Source organism: Naegleria lovaniensis (genome assembly GCF_003324165.1).
Source record: "Naegleria lovaniensis strain ATCC 30569 chromosome Unknown tig010, whole genome shotgun sequence".
In the NCBI taxonomy this organism is placed as follows: domain Eukaryota; phylum Heterolobosea; class Eutetramitea; order Acrasida; family Naegleriidae; genus Naegleria; species Naegleria lovaniensis.
In genome coordinates this window covers 25,846-53,707 of record NW_025407832.1, presented here as the reverse complement: position 1 = coordinate 53,707, position 27,862 = coordinate 25,846, and the positions used below count along the sequence as shown (strand labels likewise).

The 27,862-nt window shown below is 38.2% G+C and overlaps 13 protein-coding genes across 13 annotated transcripts; 6 read left to right on the top strand and 7 right to left on the bottom strand.

The window, feature by feature from the left end:
- Window positions 1–15: 15 nt before the first annotated feature.
- C9374_000420 (uncharacterized protein) lies at window positions 16–2,245 on the bottom strand (the record flags this gene model as incomplete). Its single annotated transcript, XM_044693813.1, has 2 exons — window positions 16–1,848; window positions 2,000–2,245. 2 exons carry the CDS (start codon window positions 2,243–2,245, stop codon window positions 16–18), a joined length of 2,079 nt encoding a protein of 692 aa, XP_044552248.1.
- Window positions 2,246–2,855: 610 nt separating this feature from the next.
- Window positions 2,856–4,517, top strand: C9374_000419 (uncharacterized protein; the record flags this gene model as incomplete). Its single annotated transcript, XM_044693801.1, has 4 exons — window positions 2,856–3,054; window positions 3,142–3,369; window positions 3,454–3,557; window positions 3,615–4,517. The coding sequence occupies 4 exons, from the start codon at window positions 2,856–2,858 to the stop codon at window positions 4,515–4,517; spliced, it is 1,434 nt and encodes a 477-aa protein (XP_044552247.1).
- A 27-nt stretch (window positions 4,518–4,544) lies between these two features.
- Window positions 4,545–5,270, bottom strand: C9374_000418 (uncharacterized protein; the record flags this gene model as incomplete). The annotated part of the gene is made up of 1 exon (XM_044693790.1): window positions 4,545–5,270. One exon carries the CDS (start codon window positions 5,268–5,270, stop codon window positions 4,545–4,547), a length of 726 nt encoding a protein of 241 aa, XP_044552246.1.
- Window positions 5,271–5,631: 361 nt separating this feature from the next.
- C9374_000417 (uncharacterized protein) lies at window positions 5,632–6,471 on the bottom strand (the record flags this gene model as incomplete). The annotated part of the gene is made up of 1 exon (XM_044693779.1): window positions 5,632–6,471. The coding sequence occupies one exon, from the start codon at window positions 6,469–6,471 to the stop codon at window positions 5,632–5,634; it is 840 nt and encodes a 279-aa protein (XP_044552245.1).
- Window positions 6,472–7,260: 789 nt separating this feature from the next.
- On the top strand, window positions 7,261–8,286 carry C9374_000416 (uncharacterized protein; the record flags this gene model as incomplete). Its single annotated transcript, XM_044693768.1, has 1 exon — window positions 7,261–8,286. One exon carries the CDS (start codon window positions 7,261–7,263, stop codon window positions 8,284–8,286), a length of 1,026 nt encoding a protein of 341 aa, XP_044552244.1.
- Window positions 8,287–9,144: 858 nt separating this feature from the next.
- On the bottom strand, window positions 9,145–11,747 carry C9374_000415 (uncharacterized protein; the record flags this gene model as incomplete). The annotated part of the gene is made up of 2 exons (XM_044693757.1): window positions 9,145–11,393; window positions 11,657–11,747. The coding sequence occupies 2 exons, from the start codon at window positions 11,745–11,747 to the stop codon at window positions 9,145–9,147; spliced, it is 2,340 nt and encodes a 779-aa protein (XP_044552243.1).
- Window positions 11,748–11,926: 179 nt separating this feature from the next.
- On the bottom strand, window positions 11,927–14,104 carry C9374_000414 (uncharacterized protein; the record flags this gene model as incomplete). The annotated part of the gene is made up of 1 exon (XM_044693746.1): window positions 11,927–14,104. One exon carries the CDS (start codon window positions 14,102–14,104, stop codon window positions 11,927–11,929), a length of 2,178 nt encoding a protein of 725 aa, XP_044552242.1.
- A 1,665-nt stretch (window positions 14,105–15,769) lies between these two features.
- On the bottom strand, window positions 15,770–18,397 carry C9374_000413 (uncharacterized protein; the record flags this gene model as incomplete). Its single annotated transcript, XM_044693735.1, has 1 exon — window positions 15,770–18,397. One exon carries the CDS (start codon window positions 18,395–18,397, stop codon window positions 15,770–15,772), a length of 2,628 nt encoding a protein of 875 aa, XP_044552241.1.
- Window positions 18,398–18,794: 397 nt separating this feature from the next.
- C9374_000412 (uncharacterized protein) lies at window positions 18,795–20,264 on the top strand (the record flags this gene model as incomplete). Its single annotated transcript, XM_044693724.1, has 2 exons — window positions 18,795–18,993; window positions 19,432–20,264. 2 exons carry the CDS (start codon window positions 18,795–18,797, stop codon window positions 20,262–20,264), a joined length of 1,032 nt encoding a protein of 343 aa, XP_044552240.1.
- Window positions 20,265–20,579: 315 nt separating this feature from the next.
- On the top strand, window positions 20,580–21,664 carry C9374_000411 (uncharacterized protein; the record flags this gene model as incomplete). Its single annotated transcript, XM_044693713.1, has 2 exons — window positions 20,580–21,210; window positions 21,408–21,664. 2 exons carry the CDS (start codon window positions 20,580–20,582, stop codon window positions 21,662–21,664), a joined length of 888 nt encoding a protein of 295 aa, XP_044552239.1.
- Window positions 21,665–22,080: 416 nt separating this feature from the next.
- C9374_000410 (uncharacterized protein) lies at window positions 22,081–23,179 on the top strand (the record flags this gene model as incomplete). The annotated part of the gene is made up of 4 exons (XM_044693702.1): window positions 22,081–22,108; window positions 22,177–22,336; window positions 22,489–22,533; window positions 22,723–23,179. 4 exons carry the CDS (start codon window positions 22,081–22,083, stop codon window positions 23,177–23,179), a joined length of 690 nt encoding a protein of 229 aa, XP_044552238.1.
- A 117-nt stretch (window positions 23,180–23,296) lies between these two features.
- On the bottom strand, window positions 23,297–25,948 carry C9374_000409 (uncharacterized protein; the record flags this gene model as incomplete). Its single annotated transcript, XM_044693690.1, has 1 exon — window positions 23,297–25,948. One exon carries the CDS (start codon window positions 25,946–25,948, stop codon window positions 23,297–23,299), a length of 2,652 nt encoding a protein of 883 aa, XP_044552237.1.
- A 365-nt stretch (window positions 25,949–26,313) lies between these two features.
- Window positions 26,314–27,735, top strand: C9374_000408 (uncharacterized protein; the record flags this gene model as incomplete). Its single annotated transcript, XM_044693679.1, has 3 exons — window positions 26,314–27,060; window positions 27,235–27,495; window positions 27,601–27,735. 3 exons carry the CDS (start codon window positions 26,314–26,316, stop codon window positions 27,733–27,735), a joined length of 1,143 nt encoding a protein of 380 aa, XP_044552236.1.
- Window positions 27,736–27,862: the final 127 nt, after the last annotated feature.

Genomic DNA, 27,862 nt, shown 5'->3' with positions numbered 1-27,862 from the left:
TTGACATTCATACGTTTACTTTCCTAACAATTGTTGTTGTAATTTCAAGTTTTCGTTTTGAATGAGTTGTAAATCAGTAGTGACCTTCTCAATATTGAGAGTATCATTACGTTCTGAAATGGTGGTAATTTGGTTTTCCAAGTCTCTGATCGTGTTGAGAGCTTTTCCATTTTGTTGAACACTCTCAATTAATGCCTCGAACAAACTTCTGATCTCAACAAGGTCCTTATAGAGTTGCTTATATTCTGGATCTTTTTGAGCCTCTTTGAAAATGCTCTCCTCATTTTCTTGGAATGTTCTTGACACCTTAGAAGTCAATTCTGTGACAGCTTGATTCAACTCTCTACTCTGGTTGAGAACTTTGCTAATTTCTTCGTTTTGCTTTTCAATATTCTTCACAACATCCAAAATACGAGTCACGTATGTGGTTCGGTCGGTTTCTTTTGGCATGTCGTCATATTCTTGCTTCTTTTTTGTGATTAGCTCCTCTTTTTGTCTAATGGAGTGAATCAGCTCATTCATTTGATCACGAAGGTCTTTTGAAACGTTTAGTAAATCCTTGTATTCGTTTTTTTGTTCCTTCATCTTCTCTTTAAGTGCTCTATATCGTTCAATCAATGGCTTTCTGTGTTGTTCCCATTCTGTGGCAAGATTTAATAATCGTTGAGCACCCTGTGAGGTTACCGTCTCGAGTTGTTTAATATTCTTTTCCTTGTCTTGCAAAATGACGGCAGTCGTTTTAGCAACAGTGAATTCTTCCTCTAGCTTTTTCTTTCGTTGTTTCTCCTCGGAAATGGCCTCCTCAGTCTGTTTCACTTGAGCCATTAGGGATTCCTTGGTGTTGTGAATTTGGTCAATTCTGGTATTAACCTTGTCGAGCATGGCTTGCAGTTCTTCCAATTCTTTCTGTCTCTCTTCCTCTTTTCGCTTTTTTTCTTCCTCGATGCTTGCATCACTCTTATCTTTCGACGCCAAAGGATTTGTACTTAGCAAATTCTTTGTAACATCTGTATCATTCTCGAATAATTTTCTCTTGGCAAATGTTGAAGAGGCATCATTGTTTCTATTATTTTTCAAGCTTTGCAGTAAATCTGAAAGTGATGGCAAATCTCCATCGTTATTGGAACCGTCATCTTCAACACCAGTTCTACCTGAGCCACCTCTCAAAACTTCAGAAATTGTCATTTCAATTTTTTGATTCTTTTGTTTAAAGTACTCTTCACGAGTCAAACCTGAATCAATACCCAATTCATTCCATTCATCTTCACGTTGTTTATGAATTAAAATTTCTCTGGCGTTTTCCTCAAAAACTGTTGAAGCTAATTGATCTTTAGCTTCTATTTGTTCGGAAAGATAGGGCCCAAAATTTTTATAGTACAGCAAGGCATGTTTTTCACAGAGATCATCGTTGGAATTGCCGCCAACCCGGAATGCTGACTTTAGACTTTCCATTGCTGCTGTGTCTCTAGTGACATCCGAAAAATCTCCTTTATCAAGAGCGTTCAACAAGAACGCATTCATGCTTGACTGAGTGTTAACAGGAGTGCTTTCCCATCGTACTCTTTCATTGTCCCAACTCTTTGTTGCTGAAGTGACGTCAATAGACACCTTCTTTGTACCATTTTGATTTTTCACAGTCCAAGTAGAATTGACAAAGAAGGATAGCACAGAGTTCATGCGAGCCTGTACAGTTTGTCTTTTTGTAGCTTCCTCATTGTTACTGTCCTTTTGTTGCTCTGTAATGAAAGATTGAGCTTGTTCTACGAGCCAACTCAGAATTTGACGTGTTACCATTTCATTTGGATACAAAAATTGATCGAAGGCAATATTTCCTCTGAATCCATATTCCTATAGAGTTGATGATTGTAAAAAATAATAGAGCCATCATGATGAAAATTACATTCCGATAATTGGTGTAAAATTCAAGATTATTGATGTAAAATCAACATTATAAAACAGAACAAAATATATTCTACAAATCATCGTACGATCAACCTACCTTGATGGATTGTGTCAAAGCATTACAAGTTCTAAAACATGTACTGATTTCAGCAGGTAATTCTTCTGGAAAATCCTCCGGCTCTCTTCCATTACCTCTTGAAATTGCTCTCAAGCAAATCACAGTAGCCCTATACAATAAAAATTTATCTACATCCAATAAGTCATTCACGGCCTCATCCACCTCGCATCCGAGCTGCTTGAGCTGTGTGAGGATGATTGAATCGGCAGCTTTACGAGCACTCATATTTTTTTTAAAGAAAATATTGAAAAAATCTTTTTGTGTCCTTGATGAGAAATTTAGACGACATACAGAGGCCATGATATCATGATGATATTATTATGTGCTCATTTTGTGTTATGTTTTAATTGTACTTGTTTATTTATTACTGCCAATTGATGATGGAAAATTACAATTCTAATTCCGAGTGGATCTGGGTCAGGATTCGTTGACTCTTTTTGCCAATCTTATTGAATGACATTTCCTTTCTTAATTCTCAAGTAAGCAAAGGAGGCCCCTACTGGTGTGTAATTGCCGTTAACAATTGTTGGAGTGTCATCGTAGGGTTTTGGTAAGTATAACCATTCAAAGAGTTCTTTAAATACAAATTATCACATGGCTGAACAGCTGGAATAAGAGGTAAGGGGACCTTGAATGAAGAAGTGGCATTGTTACAAAAGAGTTGTGTTCGCAAATGACCCTTTGGTAATTTAATTAACCAGGGTCAAAGGAGGATATCCATTCTATTTAAATTTCCTCATTCAACACCAAGATTAATTTGTTTACGAGTTGGGAATTCTTGTGTCTAAAAATTGACAGCAAATTTGCAGTTCCAAACAAATAAATTAAAAAAATAATGCTCGACAACAGCTATCGTGTCGTGGATACTCGTCATCAAGAAGGTGTCAATGACAACAACCAATCAACGCAACAAGAATCCATCCTTTCTCAATATAAACAAAATGGATTTACTCGACGAAGACATTTATTATTTAAAGTAGAAGGCTTTGATTCCGAACTCTATAACGGAAATGCAAAATTGAAAACAGCATTGGGTGAGTGTTCTGATCATTTGGAATTTATTGAAATAGACAAAATGATGATGAATCGTCAACCTCCTGTCCATCATCAATTTTTTAAAGAAAATCAATTTGAAATTAATATTTGTCGATTGAAAATTGCTTTTCGACATAAAAAACCTTTGAATTTTGCTGCAGTTGAATTAGAGGAGGAGATTCTATCGATTGATGAAAATGGTATTAATAGCTATACCAACAGCACAGAGAGTTATGTTCGAGAATGTATTCAAAAATTAGATGGACAATTTCTCAATGGAAATGTGTTGCATTGTGATTTATTGACAGATCAAGGTAAGTACTTGCTAGTATTGTAGCATGCGTATATCTATTTTGATCATGGTCGTTTTCATGTCTATTCATTTGATATTTTTCAAGAATTGACCTATTTTATGATAAAGAAAAAGGATGGCGATTCGGATCCATTCATTCCATATGAAATATTCGATTCGTTGGAACACATATTCATTGTTGATTTTGAGGTAAGTGAAATATTCAAGTGACACTTGTCGATGGAAATACCATTCTCGACTCAACAGATGGCGGTGTTGGGAAAATATCATAAAATTCCATGTGAAGTTGCCATTGCAAAATTTTGTTTGAAACAACTCAAAATTGTAGAACATTTCCACTCGTTTATATGCCCTACATACATTCCTCCATGCGATTTCCAAACCATTGCATATACTTCTCAAAATATTCATGGAATTCCATTGCATTTCCCTTCGTATCAGGAACTCCGAATTTTTGACGACCTTTCCAAAAATTATGACCTTTTATTGGAACGAATTTTCAAATTCTTGGGATGTGAGAAGAGCCAAAACACCAATCATGACGATACGAAGCATTTCATTGACTTGTCAAAAGTGCTCCTCATTGCCCATGCCCCGCACGCTGAAAATTGTTCCTTTCATTTTCTCACTCAGGAAAGCACAAGTTATCAACAATTGAAATTTCCTCAAGTATATGACATTAAGGATTTTGTCACGAGCTATGAGAAGGGAAATGTTTATTTTGAATCCAGCCATCCATCCTCAACGTTTGAAGTCGCCTCATCGACTGCAAAAGTCCTCTCTTCGAAAAAATTGAATGATCTATTGAAACAGCTCAGTTCCGAAGCGTGTGACAAGAAGTGTCATTTCCATTTAAAATCTCTCAACACATTTCACTGTGCATTGTCTGATGTGTTTGGAATTGCTCGTGCTCTTTCCTGTACCATGACGGATGAATATAAGAATGTGGAATTCATTTCTCACACGAGTGACATGGCCAATGATAGAAACATTGCTGTCACCCCAAACGAGTGTGTGCATAGTTCTTCTGATTCTACTCAAACTGTCAAGTTTGTCCCAAAACAAAAGGAAATCATTGATCCGTTACTGTACAAGCAAATTGAGGATGAATGGACAGGAGGAGAAACCATGGAATATTTCTACAAGTGACGCTGTCAAAGTGGCGAATTTTCCTGTTCAAAAAGATGTATTCAGTAATTCTTGAATAGATATTGATGTTCGAACAATTTTCTGACCTTTGAATGTTGTACCTTCATGAAGCATGGTAGCGGATGATGAGGTTTGATTTGTTACATTTACAGAAGAAGAGGATGTAGCATGTGAGGATTCAGATGATGGTGTTGTTGTTGTGTGAACAATATGAGAGTTCTCTTCACTACTGTTACTGCATGCACTGTTACACTCCATGCATGAGGAAGAATGTTGTTGTGGACCTGCATAATGATGGTCATTACTAATTTTCATCATGGGTTGTTGAACTTGAATCCAATGATCACTTGGACGGTGTTTCTTCTTTTGAATTTTACGTGTAGACATTGGTGGAACATGTACACTCGAGGACGATTCACAATGGCATGAATGCTGTTGTACAGCATGTGAAGTCATGGTGGTCGTTGTTGTTGTTTTTGAATTTGACTTTTTTCTTTTCAAAGTATTGACCATGTATGGTGAAGCATGAATACCACCACTACCGCATGCAGCGTTGAAATAGTGAGACATGTCCGTCGATCCATCGAAGGGATTCATAGGTTGCATGGATTGGATCTCTGTTCGATACGAAATCATGGTCATCTTCTGTTGCTTCTTCCTACTGCTTCTTTTCATTCCATCCACGGTTGTTGTAGTTGGAGAATTAGTGCTAGTTCTATGATTTGGAATGAACGAAATGATGCTTAATTTCATATTGAGAGCGACCAAGCGAGAGTATACGAGGTGTTTTTTTTGGTGTACAACAATTTGGGTCACCTTCGGCTGTATTGGATTTGAATGAAGGCATGATTGTTGAAAAAAAGCCCTTCACAGAAGAAACGGCGATGGTATTTATGAACATTTTTGGAAAAGGTGCTTGTTTGTTTAAGAACGGCAAAGAATCCGTAACGTCCCTGTAGATCGAATGGCGCTTTTGGAAATAAGCTGATGTGTCCTTAAATGAAAACGTGTCAACAACGAAATGACAGATGCATTTGCATCCTCTCAAGAATAATAATTCAATGGACCTTTTTTTATTGGAACTGCAGTAGTATTTGAGGTATTATTCAGCTGACTAATTCAACAATTCTTGAATGGAAATTGATGTCCTTCCCTTCCTTGTTGGAACATTGGAATGATGCGCCATTGTAGAATGTGTTAAAGTTACCAAGTGATGAGGTGAAGAGCACGCTTCGGTTCTTGGCTGCACATTCAAAACCTCCTTATTGTTGTTGATGTGAATGGTTTGAGGGGTAAATTGCTCAAATTTGTTGGGCGTGACCATATTTGTACTTGTTGAGACTAGATTTGGAAAAGGTTCGGTTGTGTGAAAACCAGCACAGTTTGGGTGGTTGTTGTTGTATGGTTGCATGGGTGCATGTGGTTGTTGTTGTTGATGTTCCAAGCAAGCGGAAGACATGGCATGATGATTCATCGAGGAGGAGAACCACAAGGCAGTCGAAGAAATGGCTCTCTTACATTTTGATTTCGATTTACGTAATAATTGAACTGGTTTTTGAATGCCTTTTCTGAGCATCATTTCTGATTGCATGCCATTGTTGGATTCGGTGTTCATTTTCTCTGTTGTCACTCTGTTCGATGGAATATTTGCTGATGACGAAGATAATAATTGATCATGATTTTTGGACACTCGAACTTTGAAAGGTCTTTTCAAATTGGTAAAGAGATGAGAAAGATCACTGGAACCATCGAACATGGACTTGTTGAGACTTGGAGTTTGTGGACGGTATGTGAAATCGGTCAAGTAGGTCACCATGGTGGGACGAGAAGAGTTGTGGTGCTTCTTAGCTGCTTGGCTGCAAGATTGGAGAGGAGAAGACGATGCAGCGTCAGTTGAGGAGGAGTCCACAATGGTGGAGTTTGGAACAAAGTTAACAATGCTGAGTTTGAGCATTTTATAATGAATCTCGACATCAATATTTGTCGATATTTGACAAGTGAAAGAATGGCAAACTTGTCTGACCCAAAACATCTCTGTGGCTTTTCGTGCATCGTTTTTGTATGCTTCATGTACATAAACGTTGCGTATGAATGGAAAAATAATTTTTCTATATTGAATTTCATTTCCGTTATCATTAATTATTTCTAAATTCAGAACGAAAAAGGATTTTTTGACCTAGAGCATTTCGATATGGCGTTAAATTTTTACTTTTTTGTATAATAATGCATGCTGGTTTGTCAACGCACTGATCATGGTTCCACGTTTATAAGAGAGCATTCTTGCATACAGATGATCACTGAATGCTCATCTTTCTCTTCGAATCTATCGTTACTTTTGGTCCAAGAAATGTTTTGTTGTGTCAATGAACTGAACGAATTTGTAGCTTGAATGAAAATGATATTAAGGGCTGTCCCAACTTCTGTACAAGATATTTGTGTCAAAGTTTGGAAAGAACTCTATTTGTTCACTCAAATCTCACAACTTTTATCTTTAAAGCCTTGCAACGGGGTGACAGGTCCTATACTGTATAACATCAAGAGAATTCTCTCTCTCGAATATTTGCATATTTTCTTTCCTCACAGTCTTCAACAACTAGTCTTCATGCCTTAATTTTCAAGACACCATAGTTCAGTGATTTCATGACAGAGCACCAACGCAACAATAGATGTCCTGAAAACGAACGAGAAAAAATGATTAGATGATGATGAATGAAATTTCACCTCCGATTCTTTGAAAGAAAAAATGATTGGAATGGTTCAAAGACTATGGTTTCATTCCAAAGTGTTCTTCAACCGACATTTGGTAGGATCACTTGCGTATTATATTGCTCGGTTCAAAAGTCCCAATGCCTATCACTTCAAACAATATTTCATTCCGAATCGTTATGATCACGAACAAACAGCACAACGAGTTCTAGTATATTTTCCACGATCATCATCTCCTAACACCAATAATCATTCATCAAATATCTACATTAATATTCACCCAGGTGGTTTTGTTTCTGGATATCCGGAAGACTGCTCTGAATTTTGTGATTTAGTCGCTCAGGAACTGAATTGTATTGTGGTAGCACCTCAATATGGATTAGCTCCAGAATATCCTTTTCCAAAGGGCTTGTATGATTGTTTGAACGCTGTAGAATGGAGTTTACAAGAATTTGGGAATGAACAAAATCCCAGACTTATCAAGTTGGCAGTAGGTGGATTTAGTGCCGGAGGTAATTTAGCGTTTGGTCTTGCTCAATTAATAGTATCTAAGAACATACCTTTGGAGTGTTTAATTTCCTTCTACCCACCTATGAATTTCACATCTCAGTCAAAAAGTACATTTCAAACAACGAATCCACTCAAAAGATGTGTCTATTATGAAGCTTATTTGCAAGCTATTATTGAACGAGTGGAGTGTGAAATGTTGTCACAGGAGGAAATTGAAAAATTACTACAAGATCCATTACTTTCTCCTTCCTATGCTAGTATTGAGATGCTTCCTAGATCTGTCATGCTAATTGCAGCACAATACGACCCAAATATTGCAGATATGGAACAATTCATGAACACTATGCGAATTAGATATGAAGAGTTGGAGAATAATAGACTCAATCATACACAAAATTCAAGGCCATACAGATTCTATGGAGAAGTTTATGAGAGGGTATTTCATGGCTGGAATTTCATTCCAGAATTTCTCTTAAGAAATGATGGCACACAAAAGAAATGGCATGCCTATCAACAAGCGTTGGATGAGCTTGAGAGAGTATTTAAAATTTAATAGTGTTAAGTATTGGCGTTTGTCAACTTGGAAATTTCTCAAAATCCAAACTCGAAGTATGTGGAGTAGAATTGTGGTGATTATTTCAGCAAGATCACTGTTTGTCTCATCCTTTTAATGTCTTCGTTTTGATGGATTTATGAGAATAATTGAGGTAGAATAATTATTTAAGAAATAATTGAGGTAGAATTAGTATTAATTATTTTTGTCGAGTTGGACGAATAGTTTGTACAATTCATGTTACGTTAAGGAGATTAATTTTCGAATATCACTCTCAAATATTGGCTTATCTGTAATCCGTTTCATGGATAGTTTTAAGTCTTTTTAAAGCTTGTTCCATGGTCGGTCTTTTTTCAGGTAACAAATCCTGACATTGCATTCACAGAGCATTCACAGGGTGGTTGGTATTGGTAGGAGAAACTGTATCCCCATTCCAAACTCTCATAATAATTTCTCCAAATTTAAAGATGTCTACACTTTTTCCATAAGTCTCTTTTATAGGCACATATGAAGACGAAAGTGCAGGCATCGTTCGAGTAATTTCAAGGTCTGTAACAGTCCCTATTTGAGAAAACTGACCAAGCTGTCAGTATATGACCGAGTCATTACCATGACATCATGCTTCTTGGTACAAATATGAAACATTTGACAACCTTGGCTGCTGAGAAGATGTCAGATGATCGACTGGAAACTACGCTTTCGAAAATTCTTCCTAATTGTGTTCACGAGAACTAGCGCTGTCATATGCACATTGACACTAACTCATCAATGATGACGGCTATATTAATTCTTCAAACTTTATAAAAATGTTAGGTTGCAGAATGATCCTTCCTCTCAAATCCTTAGACGTAAATATGATTAATCTTGAAGTACTAGTTTGTAAATGTGTTCGAGTACGTCTTCGGTATGTTGACACAATTCGTGTTGCATGGAGGGTGTTACATTCGAAGAACCAACAAACAATACAGATTGGATGGATGGATGAATAGTCGATCCCATAGCTTTTCGTTCAATTTCATAAAATAGCTCTTTCAAATTGTCAACCTTGTTGTCATTGTGTTGTGAATATACCTTTCTTGTCCCTTCAGGAGTGAGTGCCTCCAGAACAGCGTTGGGAAATTTAGACCAATGAGCCGTGGACACAATTAACATGGGAATTTGCTGACAATTGTCATTTGACAGTTTGTGGTTAAACAAATCTCCAACATACTTGGCCACTGCTGTGTGAGTATCCAAAAGAATTCCACTCTGTTTCCATGTTTCTGCTATCGTCTCGGCCACTTGTTTCTGTGTAGCAAAAGCAGCCACAAATTTCTCTTTCAATAATTCAAAAATTTCACTCGACACTTGAAAATAATGTTCACTCTCCAATTGATTCATGTAACGTGATACCAATGTTGTTGAACGATCATTTTCAAAACTCAACATGTTGTACAACAATCGTTCAATATTACTCGATTTCAAAATATCAATCGAAGGAGAAGTTGTTTTCTGCAATTCGCGTCCTCTCAAATCATAAACACCTGTATTGAAAAATTGAGTCAAGACACAATTTTCATTCGAAGCACAAATAAATTTCCTCACAAAAATCAAACCCATTTTACATGCATAGACGGCGCTTAATAAATTTCCAAAATTTCCTGAAGGAACGACCATGTCAATTTCGTCACCTAATTGAATCATTCCCCTCTTGACTAATTGTAAATAGGAATAGACATGGTACACAATTTGAGGCATGATTCGTGCCCAATTCATGGAATTTGCACTTGTCAAGGTCGCTCCATGTTTTTCTTTCAATTGGTGTTGAAATTGAAAATTTGAGAAAATTTCCTTCACCATTCGTTGACACTTGTCAAAATCTCCATTCACTCCGAAAACCCTGACATTGTTTGCATGATGAGTTTGTAACATTTGCAATTCTTGAAGTGGACTCACTCCTCCCTTTGGATACAAAACAATGATGGAAATGTTTTTTTCATGTTTGTATCCTTCAATGGCACTCGAACCAGTATCTCCACTTGTTGCTGTTAAAATTATAGTTTTTTCTGTTGATTCAGTCTTGTTCGTGATTGGTTGTTCATGATGATGAGAATGGAGAATGGATGGATGTGATACTTTGTGTGAAGTTAATACCGGTTGAGAAAATTCTTCATGTAAATGCTTCTTGGCTTGTGTAAATAATTTTGGAACCAATTGTAAAGCTAAATCTTTGAACGATGCCGTAGGTCCATGAAATAATTCCACTAAAAATTGATTAGAATATTCACGACATGCATTTGACATGACAGATGTGTCTTGATGGATGACAGATTTTGGTAATCGAGTCAATTCGACAATTTCTGCAGAATGAAATTTGGAATTACCACTTCCATACGCTTCATGAACAAGTTGTTTCAATTCTTGAGGTGTGATCCCACTCATTGGAAATTTTTCTAATACTCTCACTGCTACTTGTTCATAATTTGTGAAATCTTTCATGACATGTAATTCATTGAGAGTGAATGTGGGAAATGTTTTTGGAACATATAAACCACCATCAGTGGCAAGTCCTCTGGTAATCACTTCACACAATGATTTTCCAGTGTTTTGAAGTTTTCCTTCTCCTCTCGTACTTGTATATTCTTGTTCGCCATTTTCGTTTCGATAAAAATTGAAAGCTTGGATAATTCGTGAGACGACTTGATCGACAGATTCTGCACAGCCATTCATGGTCGAACATGTCACACGTACATCATAATATTGTTCGTAAAATGTTTTTCGATATTCCAATAAATCGGCAAGTGTTTGACCAGGTTTCATTCCAACAATTCGATCGACTTTCATTTCATGCAATCGATGTTCGATAATTGTTGAAGGAACGTCTAAATAGATTACGACTCCTTGTCTGCGAATGTTTTCGATTGCAGGTTGATAGAGAGGAACACTTCCGCTTAATGAAATAATTGTGGGATTTTCATTTTCCATTCGTAAATTTTCACAAGCTTTTCCTTCAGCTTTAATAAATCCTTCTTCACCTTCGAGAGCGAGTTTTTGAGAGACTGGCATTTGCCACACAACTTCGAGCAAGTCGTCGTCAATATCGAAAACTTTCATTCCTAAAATATTTCCTAATTTTTTGCTATCGATTTTGTTTGTGAAACAAGTGAAAAGTTAAATATGATTAATAGGTGTTATGAATTTGGAAAAATCCGAGGTATGAAATACATGCCTTGTAGTTGTTTTTCCTAATTTTAAAAAATTAATTGTGTTGTTGGCAGAGAGGAAAGCGTTTTATGTTTAAAAAGTCATCCATGAATGAAATTTGTTATTGTCGGAATACAATTTGTCCATGTTGAGTTTGAAACAGAAAATCTCTGGTATGAATCCTTACCTGCTCCAGGAGGTCCCATTAACACTAGGTGCTTTTTGTTAACATTTCCAATCATGAGTGGCTTCAAATTGTTCTCAGCGATGACTTGCATTTTTTTTAATTGTTTTTGGAATTACATTGAAAAACAATGAATACAAGATCTTTCAAGATATTTCAATTGTTTTTGGTGTTTTTATTATTTTTTGTCTGTAAATGATAAAAACCTAGGGCTTTGTTGTTGCACAATGTATGATACGTGTGTCACAAGATTGTCACCAATTCATCTCCTCCTTATTCCTTCTTTTCAATTCTGTAGTATTTTCTTGAAGAGGTAGCACTTGATTTGCAATTAATCTCATCAAACATGTTAGGACCAAATCTCACTCTGTATTTTCTTCTTCGATCGGTCGTATTAGGCGGAGGAGGGGGTAAATTGGCGTTCGACGTTGTCGTAGTCATCATGATATTCTCCTGAATCATGGGCATGGAAAATGAGACATATTCTGCAGCGCCACTAGCGAGAGGAGAAATGGTCGTCGTCGTAGTGGTGGTTGTTGTTGTGGATGAAGAAGCTGAACTGGAGGCCGTGTTTCCTTTCTTTGTGTTCCGTTTTGTGGATGTCTTTTTCTTCTTCTTGTTTGAGGTATTGGCGTCATCTTCTTCATGTTGGTCTGCTGCTGGATCGTGTGCATGATGTGCATTGTTCTTTCTCTTGACGCCTTCCTTCTTTTGTCTCTTTGTCTTGGATTTGGCAGCTGGTGTCACACTTGAGGTTTCTGTATTTTGAGTCTCCATTGCTCCTAATGATTGAGGAGAAGTTTGAACTGTAGTAGCAGAACAAGTCATGGTTGTATTGATGGATGTCGCCAAGGGAGAATTCGATGATGCACCTCCGATCGATCGATTCATAAAGCCTGTAGCAACCAACAGCGGTGAATGAATTTGAGGTGAAGAGCAAGGAGATGACATGACCGAAGAGGACGATGATGATGATGAGAAGGTTGTTGGCGTTGTTGTGGTCACTACCAATGCATTCCTCAACTTGATTTGTTGCTTTGAATTTGAATTGCTCCAAATTAAACCCAACGAAGAAGTACAATCTTTCAAGGCTTCATCAATATCGGCACAAACACTATGGATCTCTTGTGGAGTGGGAGGATGGAGAGAGGTTGAGAGTGGTGAAGAGGATGGTGCCGATGAAACAACTTGTGGTTTTGTTATTAAGGATGAGGATGGATTGGAAGTGTTCATGATCGTTGATTGTTGCTGTGGTTGTGAGTTAGTTGGAGTTGAGTTGTTATTAGAAAGAAGAAGGCTATTCAACACATGAACAACATGCTGTTCTCTGGAAAGAGAAGAAAGCATTGTCATGAGTGGATTCTGTTGTTGTGTCTGTGGTTGAATACTCTGACTCTGATTACTCATACTTCCCGATGGACTCTCGCTCAACAAGGATGACCGATTAGCCATTGGTGCTTGTTGTTGCATGTTCGTAGGATACATTTGCTGTAGTTGTGCGGATAATCCAGCAGCAGCAGTAAACATGTGGGAAGCGGATCTACTCGTAAGGTTGGATGATGATGGTTGATTCATCATGAATCCACCCATCGATGGACTAGTCATCATCATCATCAGGTTGTTGTTATTATTAAAATTCAATAAGGTAGAATCTCCTCGTAATAAGTGTTGGTTACTTTCATGTATCAGATGATTGTTGTTGTTTGCAGAGAGACCCAATTGCATGGAAGGAGGATGTTGAGAAAGGAGAGCACTTTCCAAGTATTGAGTCAAGGCGAGTTGATCCTGAGCTGAAACCTCATGATGAGCGATTGGAAGAGCCGATGGCACAGTCGTCGTATGATTATTCATGATGGATTCTGGAGAAATAGAGTCCAAATCAATTGTAGAAAAGAACAAATCATCCTCATGATCACCAAACATGCCCTCAAGAGGATTTGTTAATCCAACATTCAAAAGTGAGGAGAGGTTGGTAGACTTTGGGGTTATGGCGGGAGACTGGCAACTCGTCGTTCCTTCATTTTGTTTTTCAATCATGGACTGAGAAAGTTCTCCTGGAGTTGTTGAAACAGTAACAGCCATCATGCGTTTGTTACTGCTTGAGAGTACTGTATTTCCAATACTGGTTTCGTCCTTTGGGTTCATGGTAAATGAAGCGACTGATGGAAAGGCAAGTAATGAATGAACAAGAGAATGGCTCGATAATTCTGGGAATGACGAATCGTCGTGTTTGTTGTTGTTAACAATGTGGTTATTCAAATTGTGGTCGTTCTTGGTAATAATGGGAATCAATGTCGTGCTACTACAGGTGGTACTTGTTTCAGAAAGAATGCAATCAATATCTTGGTGGTCAGCAACAACAAGAGGAGCAATGGACGTCGTCGAATGAGAAGCACAATGTGAGGACTTGGTAGGGTTTGTTGTTGTTGGTACCCACAGAAGTGTTGACATTCTTTTGGAAAAGAGTACGTGTGAAATCAAGGTAAAGGAGCACGCTTTTATTGAGCCCACAAACATCACAAGATAGAGAAACGAATGCACAAAACCATTGTTGTGGATGCAACTCGAAGAGGTATTGACAAGCTGTATGCGCGGATTTATTGCCGTTCTGGCGTATTTGGCATTTGAGAAAATCGGCGAGAGTGATTGTTGACAGGTAAGAGGGTAAATTATCCCTCTGTTCACATTTTTAATTTGTTAACAAGCTTTGAAATAGTTGAGTTGTGGCCTTGCGAGTGTGATCTGGTGCGAAGGTAGTTGTTTGAATTTCCATCCTGTGGTTGTGATTTCAACGAAAATGAATGAAAACAAGACAAGAAACTTCCAACCTTATCCTTCGAATGTGATAAGGCCATCAGAGAAAGCAAAAGTTTATGCATTCGCCCCTTGACAAATCTTCCAGTTGTTCGTTGTGAATTCTTGTAGAGTTTGTGTCTGGTGAGATTTGTGAGTGTTCTGAAATTATTGAGGATGGCAAGGCTAGTCTCAATTCAATGGAGAAATCTTTCAATTTGAGTCCATCACGATACAAGAGGATATCGCATCATTACACCACCTTTGGCCACACCATGAAAGTTAGGATTCGGGATGGGGTTTGAAAATAACACAGGGCATTCAGGCGGTTTGATTGGTGAATGACGGGAAGTTGCCAAAGGAGCCAGCACAACACACCCATCTCACAAGATGCTATGAGAAGGTGTTATCCCAGTTAGAGGTTTAGCTCGTGTTAGATGATTCGGCTCTACGTTGTATACTTGTATGAAAGGAGGCTTTCAACAATTGCAACACATTAAAACAATATCCTACTACAATTTGTAGAGAGCATTTGAGTTGCCATTTAGTGTTGGAAATGATGAGATCACTCGAGTGCTTTCTTTAGAGAAGCACATGTATTGAGCGGTTGGCCATTTCTTTCAACCAAGCTTTCTAAGCACGCTCACTTGCTATCTCACACGAGTGCTGTTGTAAGCTTTCTCCTTGATGAAGAGGTTCATCGAGATTCTCAAAGGCCAACAGAGCCTTGCTGCTGTTATTTTAAAACGTATCTCTCAAATTTTGAAAGAGTGAGATTCCGAGTAGGTCATTGAACGTTTTTTTTATGCAAATTACTGGAGCCTGGGTCGATCGGCCTGCTTGCGGACTCTTGATGTGAACTCAGCAAAATGCTGGGAGTTTTCGGGCGTGTTGATTATAATTTGAAAATTAGGTCCTAACCAATTCAACTGAGGCCTGGCTAATTGTTGCCCATAAAAAAAATCAATGGCTTGAACTTCCAGTGTTGAATTTGAGAGAGTCAATTCGGTGGTTGGATGGTTTGAATGTGATCTTAACTGCCACCATGAAAGGTGCCTTCTTGTGGATTTCATGATCTTGAAACCCAAACAAGCCTCTTTTCTTCAGTTTTCAATTTACTTTCCATTCTCATGATGCACTTCTCGAGAAGATCTTTACGTGATAAATTCATCTTGATCTTTTTAAAGAACATTAATTTGGTTTTGGATTTATTGAAGCTTTAAACTCAAAGAGATCTCTATGTTGTGTAAATGTCACAAATAAGCGGTACATTTCATTAAAATTTGAAAAAGTAATTAAAGTGGAAAAGATCAATTTGCACATTTATTGGTTGTGGAAGAGTGGTTGAGCATATTGTTGGAGTAATTGTGTCCTTAGAGGGTGTTGAGAATTGAGGTCAGCGGCAAGAGTTCTTACTAGGAACATAAATTGTGGAGAATTCTTTGGAATTAACTTTAAAATTAATGAAAGAAGATTGTAGGTAGCATCAGGAGAGGATTGTGTCAAGTGTGAGTAGCAGTTCAAAAAATATGGAACAAAGGATTGCACGAAAAATTGATACCAACTGTGGACGGACATCATTGCTTGTTGCGTGCCATTCGAGAGAATGGTAATGGCTCTATTCAACAAGGTACTTATAAATTCAATGGCAATAATTGGGCTTGACATGAGTGACATTAGGATCATTGGGATGGCGTCAATGTTAATAATGGATTTGCATGCTAAATTCATGGCTTCCAGCAATGTTGGGTTGGTATGGTATTCAAGGTTCAGTATTGGTATCATATCAATCATGAGTTTGGTGATGAAGGGTTCTGGAAGATGTTTAAGAGCTTTGTAAATAAATTTTTTGCCCTTTGGAATATTCCAAATCTCTTGTTGGTATTGGAGGTAGGCAGCAATAGTTTGGCAATTTTGTCTAAATGATTCCGAAAGCTTTTGTGGAATTTCCTTTCCTCCTGCTTGCTTTGCAATGGTCAAAAACTCTTCAATTTCAATGAGAAGGGTGAGACCATTTTCAATGCTTGTTCTCAATTGTATAGAATTATTGTAGATTAATCTTGTGCGCAACTCTGAGGGCATTCTTTTGTGTTTGAAATATTGTTCAATGAGTTCTTGACGAAAGACATTGGTGTCAAAGCAAGTTCTTGGAGTTCTAACATTTTGAGAGGGAATTCTTCCAAATAATCTTGCAACAGGAGTAGTGTTACTGGCATTTGTTTGTACATTTTTAGAATTTTCTCTTGATTCCTCTTCCTCCAATAAATGTTTCAAAACAAGGTCGGTGTTTTCCTCAGTCTTGTTGTTGTGAATAAAGTAGTAATAATCATCTTCGTATCCATTATTGACCTGAAGATCCACCATTTGTTGTCGCACAATGCTTTCAACTTCATCAATTCTCATAAATTGAATAATTCTGTGAGGTTTATCTGTGGATCTATTACTGTTGCTGTTGTAGCGATTATATCTATATTTGTGCTCTTGTGGAGTAGGAATTTTGTTTAAAACCTCATTAATGACAGTCTTATTGATAACATTGTAACAGTCTTCCTTATTCTCGGTGTTGTATGTGTTATATTTTACCAATAGATAGGATGGTGTTGTGTGTTGTTGAGTGGAAGCATTGTTACTGGTTGTCTTGTTATCAACAAGAGTTGTAGCCGTTGACGAGCCAGTACTTGTTGTTGTGGATGTATTTTGCTGCTGTTGAGGTTGAGGTTTTACCAATTCAGGATGTTTGTGGCATATGGTCAGAGGTAAAAATTCAAGAGATTCCAAGCCGCCAGTGAGTGGAATTCGAGAGTTTGGCAAGTTGTCTCCTAAAGGAATTCCAAAAGGAGAGTTATTACCACTTGAAATGTGAGGATTTGACCGATTACTACTTGAAATGCTTTCCATGTCTTCGTCCTCCTCTGAAATTAAGTCATTAATAAAGTGTAGTCCCGAGTTTGCCTGCTTTCCCGATGACGAGCCAATGCTTGATGCTGAGCTTGTGTGATGATGATGGTGATGGTGTACTGATACTCCTGCGCTACCACTACCAGTACCTCCAAAGAATGGGCCAAGAAAAGCGTCTTCTCCGACGACTTGCTGATTTCTTGGAGATTGTTGAGGTGCAATAATACCACCTGTGCTTCCACTGCTACCTTGACGAGTGTGATGCTGAATGTTATGAATACTACCACTGCTACTTCCAGCTGCTCCTCCAAAAATACTTGATAATATTCCAGGTGATGTTGTTGAGGTTGGACTTGCAGAAGGTGGATGACTTGAAGTTGTGGTGGTACCAAATAGACCTGGTGTAGAATGCAAACCAGGTGAAGTACCTGTTGAAAAAGCCGAGTGATGACTCACTGATGTTCCCATATTGGTAAATGCACCAGCATGGCCAACAGAAGATACAGGATGGTGGTGTGCCGATGATGCTGAGGAGGAGCCAACAAATGATAAACCACTACTTCCTCCGCCTGGAATATAATTTGAAGGTGAAGAAGGTGAATGTCCGAACGGAATGGATGTTGGTGATGGTGTAGAAGTACTAAAAAAGCCCATTCTACCACTGCTGGTTTGATTGGAGGGAGTCGTATTAATAACAGTATTAGCTGCAGTGTTGTTGTTGTTGGCCGATACTCCCTTTTGTTTCCATGTTTGTGAGCCACTATTCAATGGGTTATTAATTGCAGTAGTAGTATTATCCATATGGATTGATTTTGGGTGTTGCTGGTGATGATGGTTATTTCCAAGCAATAAATCTTGATGATGGGAGGACGCAAAAAATCCATCATCAACCACATCAATATCGTTGCCAAATGTTTCATCATTCTTATCATCATCGTATTCACTGATAGATAATTTATTCGCCAAACGATCATCAAACTCATCAAAAGAACCTGCCCCGCCTGCTTTTAGCAAGGACGGGTTGAAGAAGTCGTCTTCTTCTGGTGAAGTCATTTTTTTTCTCGTCGACGACCAATACAAACTGAATGATAATTCAACATACTTTTTTAACAATATAGATCGAAACTACTCCCCTAAGGAATCAATGATTTCAATGTCGAAGTTTGTCAATGCTTTTCCCTTAATACAAGTCTCATTATGACAACAAACGCATCAGTATTTGGAAAGAGGAACATGGAAATGGAAACGCGCTCAAAAAAAACCTACAAAAAATACGTTAATCGCTGTAGACGCGTGTTCTCTTGTTGATTCCGTATCGATACGATCCAAGGCTGTCTGAATCAAATCTCGTCATCACAGCCAAACAAATTTTATCATCCATCATCACGGAGAGAAAGAAGACTTTTTTAAAAACAACACCCACCAAACAACAACAATATCCCCTACACAAATGTCTATCGAACACAGAGTTGGAGAGAAATACGTTCTAGGTAAAAAGATTGGAAGTGGTGCTTTTGGTGAAATTTTCATTGCTACCAACAAGCAAACTCTGGAGAAGGTTGCCGTTAAATTGGAACACCGAAAGGCCAAACATCCACAACTTCTCTATGAGGCTCGTTTACTTAAACTTTTGAATCTCTCAAAGAAAGGTTTGTTTCATATCTTTTTGATGTTTGATTACGAGCCCAACACCTGTCCCGTTGTGTTTTTGTAACCTGATTTATTGTATTACATTCGTATCATATTCGTGATCATCATGGTGTGGTTCTGAACCATCATCATCACAATTACGTTTTGGTGTAATTCTAATTTTATACAATGATGATCTGTGGCCGATGATGAACTATGATTTTGTGTATGCACAACACATCAACTCGTGGTCTCTTTGAACCATGACTACACTTACAACAACCTCTCGTGTCATTTCAAAAACTATTTCCATGACATCCTCTAACGGTCTACTTTAAAATTGATAACTTGTCCATGGAACGAAAATTTGAATTACCTAATTCTTTGAAAACTTGCAATGACTTGTCATACCTACAAAAATACAATATTCGACGTTGCACAATATCTCGATGAGGAAGCGGTGGGTATTCCCAAGGTGAAATGGTATGGTATCGAAGGAGATTTCAACGTGATGGTCATGGATCTCCTCGGAACCTCTCTCGAAGAATTATTCAATCGTTGTGGCCGCAAATTTAGTTTGAAAACTGTACTCATGCTTGCTGACCAAATGTTGAAACGTGTCGAGTATTTACACTCCAAGAACTTTATTCATCGTGATATCAAACCTGATAACTTTTTAATGGGTCCACCAAAGAAGTCAGAAATTGTCTATCTCATTGACTATGGTTTGGCTAAAAAGTACAGAGATTCTAAGCACGTACACATTCCATATCGTGATAACAAGCATTTGACTGGAACAGCTCGTTATGCCAGTATAAATAACCATTTAGGTATTGAACAATCGAGAAGAGATGATTTAGAATCTTTGGGATATGTCTTTATGTATTTCAATCGTGGATCATTGCCATGGCAAGGATTGAAAGCAAGAACAAAACTCGAAAAGTATAACAGAATTTGCGAGAAGAAAACCAGTACTGGTATCAAGACTTTGTGTGAAGGTTATCCACCTGAATTTGCCACCTATCTCAATTATGCTCGTTCCCTCGGATTTGAAGACAAACCTGATTATCAATACTTGAGAAAATTGTTCCGTGATTTGTTTGTTCGTCAAAAGTTTGTCATGGACTATGAATATGATTGGGTAATTTTGGACAAGAAGAAGGCCGAAGAGCAACAAGGTGGCGTTGTTGGAAGCAGTACTGCCATGGTAGGAGGTGTTGGCGTTCCTGTTGGAAACACCACAAACAACATGGTCGGCTCCTCTTCTGGTCTTGTTCCAAATCAACAATAATTTGAATGCATGAGTGCGACTCGTAACACGACATTTTCATGCATAGCTTGACCTCCCTCAATATCCTTTAAGGTTATTGGAGATTTTCCTTTTTCTCCTCTCTCTCTTGTAGTTGTACATATTACTGTTTTCCTCTGTTGCTTCTAACGTGCATTGTGACATGTGTACACATGACGATGAATAAACACTGTTGTTTTTAATTCTTTCTCGAGAAGTTGTTGTGGAACAGAAATCTCCGATTCGTCCAATCGTTCCACTTTACGAAGATTGTAATCCTTTCACACCGCAGCGATCACCACAAAAAAAACACAAAACATGATCAAACTTTCCACCCTCGCTCTCTTCAGCGTTCTCTTCTCGCTCTACGCCACCATGCTCGTCATGGGAGCTGGTATCATCCAAAGCAACCCAACCACGATGGCCGATCAACTCAAACATGAACTCAAGGCTCGTTTGAGAACCTCACCTGCTCTCTTCAACAAACTCCTCAAGCTCACCATCAAGGAACAACAACAACAACAAGCCTCACCTGCCACTCTTTCCCGCCTTGCAACTGCCAAGAACAGTTATGAATTGTGCGATTTGTGCATCAACTTGTTGGATCAGACCATCAATAATTTGGTGAATATTATTTTGAATGTTGGTGTGATTGGTGGATGTGGAGACATTTGCAAATACTTGTCCAACTTGGGTTCTTTGACTGTTGTTGCATGTAATTTGGTGTGTGATTATTTGGGTGTGAATGAGTTCATTAACATGATCGAGAATGCTGATTTGGATGCTATTTATGGATGCCAATTGGTTTCCTTGTGTCCAATTCGTGATTGCAAAGCTCCAGTCTGTGCTCAATTCTTTAACACTCGTGTTGTTCCAGCCATTGCTCCAAAGGGAACTACTTTTAATGCTGTCTCTCAATTGAGAATTTACAATCAAACTGGTACTGGTGGTATGTAATATTTCAATTGTTTCATGTGTGTGTGTGTGTGAATTTTAACATGTTGTTGTTGTTGTTGATTTTCAAAACTTGCTTTTTCGGTTCACAATCCATCCATCTCTTTTAAATGACACTCATGAATTTTGATGATGGTCATGAATTTTGTTTCAATATTGTTGTTGTTGTGTATAATATACACATTGTTACAGAATTGTACTTTGAAGTCGATGGTCCAGTCACTGCTGACATTGCAGGAGGTGAATTGAAGGGACAAGGTTTCGCTCCAGGCAACTATGACATTCAAGTTCAAATTCAAGCTCAAGATGATGAACAAAACCAAGTCGTTTGGTTCCCAGGTAAATATGAATTTTTCGTTGCTGCCTGTGAAGGAGAATGTGGTAGCAAGCATCCACACAGCAGAATTTTGGCTGAATCTCGTGCATTCTTTAACATTACTCAAAATTAAAAGAATTGTTTTTTTGAGTGAATAGATATCATGTTGTTATGATGTGTCATGGGATCGTTACTGAAACACGCTCAGTGCTCTTTATTTGGTCTCGTGATTGTTTTTGGAATATAGAAAAAAAATATCAAACGGTTCATCATCAGAGCGGCAGAGTTGATTTTATTAAATATATATATAATCGCGTGATTCGTTTGGAGGATTTCATCATCATCATCACTGAAAAAAGGAACACGGGTTGATCCATCTAATTCGTATCGAGAGGAGAAACCGATTGTTGTAGAGTTTTGCATTTTGTAGAGAGAAAAGGCTTTGTTTTTGCGAAACAGTTACACAGCCCTATATATTGATATTTTCAATTTTAAATTTATAATCATTGCAGATCCATCAGATCTGAAAAATAATTTCTACATTAATACATGTCGGATTGTGATTTCTTGTACAAGGGTAAGCAATCAATGATCATATTGAGATTTTATTGTCATGGGATTATCAATATTGATCTTTGTGATTAGTTGTTGTGATTGGAGATTCGGGTGTTGGAAAAAGTAATCTCATCACAAGATTTACGAAAAATAGTTTCAATTTGCAACCAAAACCAACCATTGGTGTAGAATTTGCTGCAAAAGCAATTACCTATGACGGAGCACGGATAAGAGGCCAAATTTGGGACACGTAAGTGACGTAAAAAATCTCTCATATGAAAATATCGTTGTCATGTATTTAATTTAATTATACTATTGGATGATGATCATTGACGTACGACTAATTTTATTGACACACTCGATTCATGCCTATTTTGTTGAAATATTCCAACAAAATTATAGAGCTGGTCAAGAACGTTTTCAAGCAGTTTCTGCTGCTTATTATAGGTATGTACGAGGCACTAGTAATGGCGAATTTACACATGTACACAATTTGGAAAATATTGGGATGCACAATATTACAATGTTTTTTGGGAATTGTTTAACTCTGTTGTCACATTTCTTCAAAATTTCCTTCCTTCCACACACTTGTGAATTTTGATCCAAATGAATTGTTCGTACACAACCCCAAAACAGAGGATCCCACGGAGCATTGATTGTTTATGATATTACAAATCGTGAGACATTTGACCATTTAGAAAAATGGTTTACTGAAATTGGCAAACAAGGTGAAGAGGGTTGTATTCATATCATTGTTGGAAATAAGTGTGACTTGTCGCATCACAGACAAGTGACAGTAGAAGAAGGCAGAAATTTTGCAGAGAAGAAGAATGTCATGTTTATGGAAACCTCTGCCCTTGATGCAACCAATGTGGAAGAAGCATTTTCCTTGCTTCTTCAAAATATTTACAAGACAAGAAAGCAAGCTCCACCTCCTTCAAAGAATGGTATGCGTTTGGATAATGACGATCATGTGCCGTTGCCGCAGGTGAATGATGAACCTTTGGGATCATGCAAGGTTTCACTTGATACGTCACATCACAAAAGGCCGGCCACATCTACTTCGGCATCCTCTTCTCAATGTTGTAAATAGACGACCACGTTGGTCATATTTATTAAATTTTGCTAATTTGCCGTTAGCCAAAACAGAAGAACCAAACGAGCGAAATGAACCATTTCACAATACAGTAACAACTCTCAGGAAATCTATTTATTTCTGTTGCTTCTTCAAGTAATCGTTCAGTTTAAGAATAATATCCTTTTCTACCTTCATCTTGTCCACAAGATCAGTTTGCTTGGTGGTGGTCTTTTCAAGGAATCGCTGCTTGTCTGCCGAATTTTTCTTTGCATGATTGAGAGCTTTCTTGGCCTTTTCTACTGCCTTCAAAACACGATCTTCATTTGTTTGAGCCTTCTTCAGATTTTTGGTTGCAGTGCCCATTCGTTTGACGGCTTGAGCCAATGCTTTGCGGTCAACTTGAGCAGAGCTGCTGATGGTTTGTGCTGACAAGCCTGTTTCTGCATGCTGTTGAGGGATTGTTGCAATAAGTGCCTTGATTTGGTCCACCACATTAACTTGATTCTCCGAGCTCTTTAAGGTATTCTGATTTCGGTTTTGTAAGTATTCCAAAAATCTCTCTCTCAAGAAGGATCGAATCGATGATCTTTCATGATCATTGTATCGAGATGGATCTGGGTATTGAGGTAAGGGATACATGAACATTGGCGAAGGTTGAATATTTTGAATGTTGTTGATCATTTGAGTCGATTGGGGTGGATTTTGCGACACCGGAGCTGGCTTGGTGCATTTGGAAGAATGTTTCTTGACACGACGATGTGGTTTGTGTTTCTTCTTCTTGTCTACTCGTTTAATTTGAGACAAAAGATCCTTCAAATCAAGTGTTCCAACAGAGCTGCTTGGACGTCTGTTATTTCTTCCTGAAGATTTAACTCCGTAAAATCTTCCCACGACTGGGACGTTTCGTGGCTTTTCAATTTGAGTCTTTGGTTCATTTGAGTTCGATTTCAATGGTTCAGCAGTGTTGGTCGTTCCAGCTGTGTTTGGTGCATTAGTTGAAACAGGTACGCTTGGAGATGCTGTTGGTGTCTGAGAGGAAACAGCTTCAGAGCTTGGAGATGCTGTTGGTGTTGTTGACACAGGTGTATTGACAACGTTGTTTCCACTTGTTTGAGTGGACTCTGTGTTGATGCTTGAGTCAGCTGCTACAGTGCTGACCGAGTTGACAGATATTGGTTTGAAGTCGTTACCTGATATCATGTTGGTCATCATGGATTGTGATGAGACAGCGTTAGAGACGATGGGCGTCTGAGTAGCATCAACTGGTGCGTTGACAGGTGTCGAGTGAGCATTTGAGGAACCTGCCTGGCTTGCTTGTGAGCTAGCGGATGTCTTAGTTGAGACGGCCACTGGAGAAGAAGCGTTAGGTTTTGACGATGCTTTAGGTTTCATTGTTGGTGATTTCTTGTTATCTTTAGTGGTGGTAGTAGTATGACTCTTCTTCGTAATACTTGAGGAGTTATTGGCCGCTTTTTTGCTTGGTTGAGGCTTGGACTTCTTTGGTGATGCCTTATTCACGGATGCACTTTGGGCTGATGATCGCTTAGCAACCTTGTCCTGTTTGGTTTGAGAGGATTTCTTTGACAAAGCTCTCACCAGAGATGTTGATGCTGATTGAGCGCTCTTCACCGTTTCTGATGACTTAGATCCTGTTGGTGAGGCAACAGCGGTCAAGCTCTTTGGTTGAACCTTTTTGCTCCTTTGAGAACTTGTTGTTTTGACTGGAGCCTTGATGGATTTCTTTGATGCAGTTGTTTTAGCTGGTGTTGTTGTTGTCATTGAAGGTGTCGTGCTATGTTTGGCTTTCTTTTGAATCACCGATGCTGTAGAGTTACCATTTGCAACAGAAGCTGAGGTTGCTGATTGTACCAATCGACGAGAGGATGATGCTTGTGATGAAACTGCAGATGAAGTTGTTGATTGTGCAGTGCGAGATGTCGTAACAGTCTTATTTGCCTGGTTTGAAACTTTCGATTTCTTGTCATTTCTTGACTCGTTCGTTGAAAGTGGCTGCCCTTTTGATTTAGGTTTTGCAGCAGTAGGTCTATGTTTAGTTGTTGCTCTATCAGATCCACTGGAAGAACTTGCTGCTTTCTTTGTTGAGGGCTGCGACACATTGGATGAGCCTACAGAGTTCAAAGAAGCTACGGAAGGTCTTTTTGCTGATGAAGATTTTGTGCCAGACTTTTCGATTCTTGAAGGTTTGATTGTTGTTTCCACTTTTTGGCTCTCCTTAGTGTTCGAAACAGAATTCAAAGATGTCACGAGTGGACGAGAGGTAGCAGACTTGTCGCTATCAGAAGAGTATTTTCTGTTGAGCGAGTTGGTCGAGATGACGCTTGTCTCAACAACTGAGGGTCCTGAAGCCTCGTTTGTTGTGCTTGCCTTGAGGGGAGGTGCCGTCGAATCAGAACTAGAGCTTGAAGATGGGGCCTCACCTTGCGACAACACCACCTTTCGATACTTCAGCTTTCGATACCATTTCTCCTTACATAGTGGATTGGCATAATATCCTTGAATGGAACCACATCCCCTTGCATTCAATTCTTCCTTTGAAGAAACCTCATGAGGCATATTCTTAGGATCATACGACAACACCAATGATGATCGATCCGACACTGCACTACAATCGCCCTCTCTGTTCAAAACACAACCTCTCTGAGAGGACGCCACCACAGCGTAAAATCCTGATGAAAAGGCTTGCGCTGAAATGAATGTGATGATTAAGGCCATCAACATTTGCACCACCAGCCTTGAACCCTTATGTAATTGATGAGGGGCCATTTTTTTTTGATGATTTTTTGTAAACCTTTACTGCTGCGATACGGTGTATTTTAAAATCTTTTGTTCAAAAGGTGATCCTTTACAATACTTAACTCTCAAAATTTCACATCATTTGAAATCTTTTCTAAGGATTGCAAAATATATTTTTTGGGGGGCGTCATCCACTTTCCTTATTTTCAACAAAAACATCTCTCACTTTTGATAGATTAGAATTTCGTCTTTGAAATGTACCTTTGAGATTCAAGTACAGCATCCTTCACCTCCTCGAATTGGCGCTCTGTATTGTTTTGATTTCAAAACTTTTCAAATAATAATTACAACCGTTGGCCAAACACCTCCTCTACCACACTAAAGACGACGAATTCATGGCATCCCACTCCCCACCTGCTAGCACATCATTCTCTTCCTTGCAAGCATTTCGTCCGAACCGTGCAAAACTCTCTCTTTCTGATTACATTCAACAAATTGCCAATGTGATTGAACAAACTCCAACTCCTCCGTTACTCTCAGAATCCATTTTCCTTTCTGCCAATTCTGATCCAACAACCAATCATCATCATCATGAACATTTAACCTTTTTTCAACAACAACAGCAAGAACAATGGAGCAACTATTGGAATGAAATTTACTCCCGATACAGTCATGAATTATTTCTACAAATTCAACAAATATTACGCGAATATTTGATGATGGAATTTCCTCAATCACCCCATACTTCGCCTCATATTGAACGGTTTTTACAAGAATACGTGTGTGAGTTATGGTGGAAAGGATTAGTAAGACAATACGATGAGAATGTTCCTCATCATCGTCATCATCATTCTCAAAAACAACATCCTTACAGAAATACATCCTCTCATCCTTCAAGAGTAGTTCAAAATTCCAATCCTTCTCAATCGGTTGTTTCTTCTGTTTCTATGAAAGGAGGAACAACCTCCAATAGTCTTGAAGTATTTTCTCAATGTGAACGAAAATTGAGAGATCTCTTGAATACGACGTGCCCCAATGGAGGAATGAAAGTGTTGGCAGTGGCAAGTGCGAGTGGTTATCCTCACGTGGTGCAGTGGCTCATTGAAATGGGATGTCAAATCGATAGTGAGAGTCCTCCAGGTGTAAGTACAATGAGTGTGTGTTTGAAAGGTTTTCAATAATTATATTGATGTCAATTTCTAACGATTTCAAACATATTGAATGAAAATATTTGAAAATTGGTTGATAATGAATGACATGATTCTTTATAATGAACACGATGTGTGATATGATGAATGAACATGATGATGATATAGAGAAGAACACCCTTATTTATTGCGGCACTTAAAGGTCACATTCAAGTCGTTCGAGTCTTGTTGGAGAAGGGAGCTTCTCCTCATCATGAAAGTCTCTTCAGTGATGACGTTGTCATGGTCTCTTATTATTGTGGAGTAGTGAGACAACGTGTGTTTGTGACTCCAGAAAAAGCAGCAATGAAAGCAGGGCATGTTCAACTGGCACAATTCATTCGAGAATTTGATTTGGAGAAGAGTCGAGCTAAGAGAAGATGTTTGAATGTAAGTAATGGAGAACTTGGTGGCTTTATGTTGAAAATATGAAATTATTGAACTTTTTAAATCGACTGTTTAATTTCGATGATGGATGGTCGATTTTGGAAATAGAAATTTTACAAACATACCAAAGCATTGTGTTATTTGAATGATGAAGAGCGATGGTTTCATGGTCATGCCCTATCATCGGCTGGTTTGAAACTTCATGAACCATCTCTTGCTGATATTACTTTTACCCTTCTTTAACATTCTTGTGAGATATTATTTGTAAATATTAAAGGTATTCTATAAAATTGAAATTTCCTTCAAAAATAATATTGGATAGTATTGAGAGAAATGCTTTACCATTCTTCTAAAAGGAGAAAATTTGAAA